The 6,879-nt window shown below is 37.8% G+C and overlaps 1 protein-coding gene across 2 annotated transcripts; it reads left to right on the forward strand.

Annotated features, from left to right (window-relative positions):
• Positions 1 to 1,264: 1,264 nt before the first annotated feature.
• On the forward strand, positions 1,265 to 5,356 carry LOC147863332 (uncharacterized). 2 transcript variants are annotated; one of them, XM_087321110.1, is made up of 6 exons: positions 1,265 to 2,215; positions 2,742 to 2,799; positions 2,891 to 2,974; positions 3,979 to 4,120; positions 4,292 to 4,774; positions 4,872 to 5,356. In XM_087321110.1, the coding sequence occupies exons 1-6, from the start codon at positions 1,267 to 1,269 to the stop codon at positions 4,890 to 4,892; spliced, it is 1,737 nt and encodes a 578-aa protein (XP_087177236.1). In that variant the 5' UTR covers positions 1,265 to 1,266; the 3' UTR covers positions 4,893 to 5,356. The 2 variants fall into 2 exon arrangements, with proteins under 2 accessions (XP_087177236.1, XP_087177234.1); XM_087321108.1 differs by having other exon boundaries at positions 4,292 to 5,356.
• The last annotated feature ends 1,523 nt before the right edge of the window (positions 5,357 to 6,879 follow it).

Genomic DNA, 6,879 nt, shown 5'->3' on the forward strand with positions numbered 1-6,879 from the left:
AGAGAGAGACACACACACACAGAGTGAAGAGAGAGAGAGAGAGAGAGAGAGAGAAGAACAGAAGGGTTTTAGGACACAGAAAGAGAGAGAGAGAGAGATCCTTTTGCAGCTTTTGGGTTTTTTTTGTTTTTCAATTTAGCTACCCTGTTCTTCTCAGATATGTAGAGAGAGAAGAAGAAGAGAGAAGAAGGACAGAGAGAGAGAGAGAGTAGAGAGAGAGTGCATTGAGGTGTTGCTTCAGTAACCTGTTCTTGTTCCTCAGAGAAAGAGAGAGAAGAAGAAGAGAGAACAGGGGAAGAGAGAGAAGACAGAGAGAGAGAGAGAGAAGAAGAAGAAGAGAGCACAGGGGAAGAGAGAGAAGACAGAGAGAGAGAGAGAGAAGAAGAAGAGAGAACAGGGGAAGAGAGAGAAGACAGAGAGAGAGAGAAGAAGAAGGAGAGAGAACAGGGGAAGAGAGAGAAGAAGGAGAGAGAACAGGGGAAGAGAGTGAAGACAGAGAGAGAAGAAGAAGAGAGAACAGGGGAAGAGAGAGAGAAGAGAGAGAGAAAGCATTTGGAGTTGTTTTGCTACACTGTCGTTCCTCAGAAAGAGATAGAGAAACGCAGAGAAGTGAGAGAGAGAGAGAGAGAGAGAGATCGAGCATTTCTGGTGATTTTGCTTCTCTGTTTCTGTTTCTGTGTCTGTCTCTGAGAGAGAGAGAGAGAGAGAGAGAGAGAGAGAGGTAAGTAAGTAGCTATGTCTGGTTATACGTCTCTTGAGGATGATGAAGTGGAGAGATCTGTTCTGAGACCCACAGGTGTTAATGTTTCTCTGAGAAGTACCAGTAGCTATGGCGATGGAAGCACACCACTGCTAAATAGAAGCCACAAGAAGCCTCCGCCGTCTCCTCCCTTAAAACCTATCAATAAGAAACTCAATACGATCACGAGCCCTGTTCTCAAACCCACTAGAAAGCTCTCTATCCCTAACAACCCTAACCCTAACCCTAACCCTAACCCTAATAATCCTAGCGACCCTGACCCTAACCCCAACTCTAGCAATAGCCCCAAGTATAATCCCATTTCTACTTCTAACCCGTAGCCCTAAGCATGGCCCTAAACCTACTTCCAAACCTAACGGTAGCCCTAAGCTTAACCCTACCTCTAGCCCGAACAATAGCCCTAGGATTAACCCTAATCCGAACCCTAAAAGTAGCCCTAGTAGAAACCTTAACCCTAAATCTGTTTTTTTTATGCAGCCCCCCCTGCTCCTTTACTAGACCTCAATATGGGTTCTGATCCTCCACGTGAATTAGCCCTTAATATTACTACTACTACAACTTCTTCTTCATCGTCTTCAGCACAGAGCAGCCCATTACCGAGCCCGAGGCTAAGCAGATCCTCATCTTCAAATCTGAGGCTAATAAGAGTGCCCCCGCAGACACATAACTTTACCAAATCAACATCAGATCTTTTCCAGAAGATTCCGAATCCGAATCCGAATCCAAACCTTTCATCTAGTGATACAAGAATCCTGACAAGATCTCTCTCTGAGAGTAGCAGGAGGAGTTCTCTGGACCCAAGCTCCGAAAGCCAGTCATCGAAGAATATCTCCGGGAAGAATCTAAATGTCAATAAACATCCGAATCCCCATGCCCGAGGTTCTCGAACGTCGACAAGACGCAACAACTCCTCGGAGAATCTTTCTGGAAAGAATCTTAACCTGCATACTGATGATTCCAGAATCTTGACAAGAAGCAATAGCTTGTCTTCTGAGGAAATCTCTCCAAAGAATTGTTGCGAAGAAGATTCTGGAATATTAACAAGATCTACCGGCCCTACAGATGATCTATTGCTGAAGAATCTGAATATTTCTGGAGAAGATTCTGGAATTTTTGCAAGGTCTGGTGGCTTGTCCCAGGATCCATCTCAGAAAAAGCTAAATTCAAATCCAAAACAGAATATTCACCGGAAAGATTCCAGAATCTTGACAAGATGCTTGTCGGATACATCAGAGAAGAGGATCAGGAGTCTCGACGAGGCTGCTCTCAACGCAATTATATGTGCGAAGAAGGTTTCGGAAAGTGAGCTAAAAGCTCAGAGGAAACTCAAAGCTTCAGAATATGGAAGGAAACAAAGTAAGGTTAATAGGGTTGTTCCTGAAGCAGAGGACCTTTCGGGAGAATGTTCTTCCAGTGCTGGGCCTCAAAGATGCAAATTCATCACTGCTCAGTCTGGTAGGAAAATTTCTCACTTATTCTGTTTGTTTTGCTTGCTCATAACTCTCTCACGGAGTCGTCCTAGAAATTTAGTTATATATATATGTATGAATACTCATATACACGTATGTATATACATGTGTATATTTACGTATAAACATGTATTTTGCTGGTTTGATTTGCTCGATCAATGTATTATAAGCAGAGGATATAGAGCTCTCAATTGGAGGATTTTCCCTAATTTAGCTTACTAGTTTGATTGTCTTAGAAAGCATAATAGCCCAGAGGATTAGAGAGCTCTAAAAAATGTCTGTGTTTAGAGCTCTCTATTCCTCTGGTCTATTATGCAAAAAATTTCAAATTTATATTTATTGATATGAATATATAAATTTGAAGTTTTTTGTCAAATGATTTTGTTCTTAAATTTAGTATTAGCTTGCAAGAGAGTATTTTTAGCCAGATCATTTCAATATATGCAAATGCCTTCTCTTTAATTTGGGTTTTGCTTAATTTTCTCTTGGTTTGTTTTGGCTGATGAGAACAGATTTACTCTATGTGACATATCATGATGAAGAATGGGGAGTTCCTGTCCATGATGATAAGTAAGTTATTTATTATTTTTAATGACTCATGTAACATAAACCGTAACCCTAAAACCGAAAACCTAAACCTTTTTTTGGGGTGTTTATTCAGGAGATTGTTTGAGCTTCTTGTTCTTTCTGGAGCCCAAGTAGAGCTCAATTGGTCTACCATCCTTCATCAAAGAAATGCTTACAGGTAAATAAATAAATAAATAAGCCCGTTTGGTTCATGAAAGGCTGTAATACATTGAATTATGTAACACGAAATCATTGATTGGAATGAACCGTGAATAAATTGATTAGGATAACTGTCTTTGTCTCTTCTTTCATACATGTTTTATGGCATGCAATCAATGGAATGAACGTTGCTGCATTGAATTATATTGAATGAAATCTTTGGAAGCAAGCTTTATCTGGCATGCAATTATCTGAATGAACCATTCTAAGGCATGCATGCAATCATTGGAATGAAGCATTTTGTGGCATGCGGTCATTAGAATGAAGGGTAGTACATTCAATCATGTGGCATGGAATCATTGGAATGTTTTCTTCCCCTCAAGGATAATGCATTGACCTATGGCATGAAATGATCAGAACGCAAGCGTCATACATTTACATGAAACCGTTATTGCTGAATGTAATCGCTTGAATTATGTGATATGTAATCATTTGAAACGACATGACATGGAATGCTTGGAACAAAGAGAAATACATTGGATTATATGGCATGACATCACTGGAATAAAGGGTAGTACATAAAATAATATGGTATAAAATCATTGGAAATAAAAGGGGTAATATATATATATATATAATATATATATATATATAATATATATATATATATAATATATATATATATATATATATATTATGAGTATATGCATTGCAATGACAAGTAATACATTGAGTTCTATGGACTGAAATCATTGGAGTGTCTGTTAATACATCTAGTTACATGGATTGAAAGGATAATTTATCAAATTACATACATTAGCAGACATTGAAATAAAAGGGCAATATGTTCAGTTACAAAGGCATGAACCCAAATAGTGCATTGAATCGCATGGCATGAAGGGGGCAATAGGTTGAGTTACATAGGCATGAGATCATTCGAATGAAAGGGTAATTAATATATTGAATGATTGCATGAAATGAATGCAATGTTTTCATTCCTATGTAACTCATCTGGTGATGTAGGGATGCATTCTGTGGTTACGACCCAATAACAGTGGCATCCTTCACCGAGAGACATATTCAATCCCTTGAAGCTGACAAAAATCTAAAATTCCCTACGGGCAAAGTGCGCGGGGTTGTTGAGAATGCAAAATGCATCCTTGAGGTTTGTCCATACAAACCTTTTGAATGAAAGCTCTTCCATTAGAAATTTTAAGAGTGGATATTATACATACACATATTAAGAGTGGCGCACATTTTATGCGTTATATATGGATCACTGTCCTTTTTATGAAGTCTTTATGTTGAACAGTGCCCTTCCATTGCTTTTTTCTAGGTGATCAAGGAGTTTGGATCCTTGGACAATTATCTCTGGGGATTTCTCAACCACAAACCAATGAACAATCACTATCGGTACCCGAAGCAAGTGCCCGTGAAGACTTCTAAATCAGAGTCGATGAGCAAAGACCTTGTAAAAAGAGGGTTTCGATTTGTGGGATCGACGATTGTATATTCATTCATGCAAGCTTCTGGAATGACAAATGACCATCTTTTACAATGCTTTAGGCATCAAGCCTGTTCAGTTCTAGCTGGAAATGAAGTCACAGATGGCGAATGCATACCGATTCTGAAAGATGCATCACCTTCTTCTCTAGAAATGCATGAAGATACGCATGGAGATTCGAGTGCGGATACACTGTGCAACAATACCAACCCCGATAATGTCAATACAGATATGATGCTTGCTGGTACGGACCTGAATACAACTGAGGATACAATGCCCGATGATACTGAACAGGATAGAATGAATGCAGATTCAGTATTTGATTCTGACCCAAATAACACGAATCTGGAAATTGTGCTCAATGTTACCGACTCGGATGGGCTGAACATTTGCCCATCTTCTGTGAATACAGAGTTGGATGGGTGCCTCGTAATAAGCAAGTCCGGTGTCGAAAGTTAAGACCATTGTATTTCCTACCAAAATGGTACGTAACATAGTAAAAATACTAAAGAGAAACCATAACCATATATAATATATAGGTACCTCAACCTAAATCTAATTTAAACCTTGGGTCATGGAGCATGATGCGATTCTGAGTGTTTTATCTTCTCTCTATCCAGAGCATTATTGGAGATATTCGAAAAATAGAAATCGAAGTCGAACTTACAAACCTCGTCTAAATTATTATTTTTGTCCCGATTCTCTCCCTTGTATCTTCCACTTTGTGTATTGGTGTAAAACACCATCAATACCATATCCTTATATCTTACAGCCACAGCTTTAGAATGGATGGATGTAGCATGTTACTTTCCTCATTGTTTATAACCATGTAATTCATCAAAGGATAATAATATACAGAACTCTTATGGGATCATAAAGTGTTCCTTGAAAGTATTGTGTTTGTGTATATATATTCGTGTCTTCTTTAATCTACTCAAAACATTAACCCCAATGCAAAGGTAACAATCATACATTTTACCCTGAAATCTCAACATTCTTTACATGCCCAAATAATAATGGAATTTGATCATATTTGTGATTCAGAAATGTGTTTGGTGTGGATTGGACTAATGATTAGATCTTGCTTGGTTAAGGGTAAGCCGAAAATCGAGACATCCAAGTCTTTGTATCATCCGCATCACTTGGGATATAAATTGTCAATAACCACCTTTCCATAAAGAGAAAAAGAAAATAAGGAAGTGTAAACCAATGCAAAGTTTGTCTATTCCACTATTAATTGTAGGATGCATTACTTCAACGCAAAACAACAGTACAACATTGTTTCGATTCTTTGGGTGTGCCTCCCATGCCAGGTGCCAACATATGGAGGTCAGTTAGTAGTCAATTGTTATTAAGAGCCCCAACTTCCCAAGTTTGAAAGTTTTAGCAAGCGAGGCGGTCAATTTTTGTTAAGATTACCAACTTCCAAGTTTGAAAAATTGTAAAAGTTGAATTAGAGGATAAAGGGGTTCATGTTTTTAAGGAAGGGATGCTTCGATCTTAATCTTCACTTTTTCCGAGATTTGGGTGAATATAGTTCAATATTCTGTGCTAAAAATATGTGCATGCATATATCTTTTGTAACTCTTACCTTTCCTAATAACATGAGAAATGTTCATTCTAAACTTGTGACATAAATGATGCGCAACGAATCTCTCTCTCTCTCTCTCTACCTCCCTTAGCTACCAATGCATAAGTCATAAATACATTGGTAAATAAGACACAATGCATTATATTGTGCCTTGCACGTAATGTCTTGTTTTTCTCTTACTTAATCTTAGATTGTATTGCTTCAAAGTAAAGGAGCATTGCAAAAAACATATGGCTATAGACTTAACAAACACAATGTTGTTTCTTCGGCATTATAATTCAACAAATAATTTGTTGTAGAAAAGGTAAGTATAGAGGTAAAAGTTGTGTTGATCTTAAGTGCATTATAAACTTGGGAACTTTGTTTTTTTCTGTGTGGTTTCTCTTAGATGTTGTCCCTAGCATCAAACTTTTAATTAGGGTACAAAATATAGAACCAAACCAAATAAAAAATTAAAGTTTTATGAACCAATGTTTTAACAAAAACGTAGTGGACGTCTAGTTTCCGAAACTCGAAACTCTTTTTCATGGTCTGTTCCAAATGTAGATAATATTTCCACAGTAAAAACACATGGTTGCGGTTCTTCACCTTATCTTCCTCTCAAAATTGGGATTCCTTTTGTTTTTTTATCTTCAGAGTCAAAATTGGGTGTATTCTCGTGGGCAATCCATCCTTTATGATTGCACGCTCAAGAAATTCTCTAACTTTACAAGGACATCTATTGTCATTACCTTTTCATTGATCACTTTCAACACATTCCAAACTTTTTTCTTTTATTTGCTACACAGGACCATAATCACTGTTCATGGGACTACATGAAGCTACTTTA

This window comes from Azolla caroliniana, unplaced genomic scaffold (assembly GCF_043228905.1).
Source record: "Azolla caroliniana isolate FFs.n. ecotype wild unplaced genomic scaffold, voAzoCaro1.0.p SCAF_6, whole genome shotgun sequence".
Taxonomy (NCBI): domain Eukaryota; kingdom Viridiplantae; phylum Streptophyta; class Polypodiopsida; order Salviniales; family Salviniaceae; genus Azolla; species Azolla caroliniana.

Excerpts from the sequence above, each read along its gene's own strand:
- LOC147863332 (XM_087321108.1), top strand. The coding sequence starts at position 1,267 with ATGGGTTCTGATCCTCCACGTGAATTAGCCCTTAATATTACTACTACT. Across the intron at positions 2,216-2,741 it reads ATTCATCACTGCTCAGTCTG|ATTTACTCTATGTGACATAT; the intron begins GTAGGAAAATTT and ends TGATGAGAACAG. Across the intron at positions 2,975-3,978 it reads CATCAAAGAAATGCTTACAG|GGATGCATTCTGTGGTTACG; the intron begins GTAAATAAATAA and ends CTGGTGATGTAG.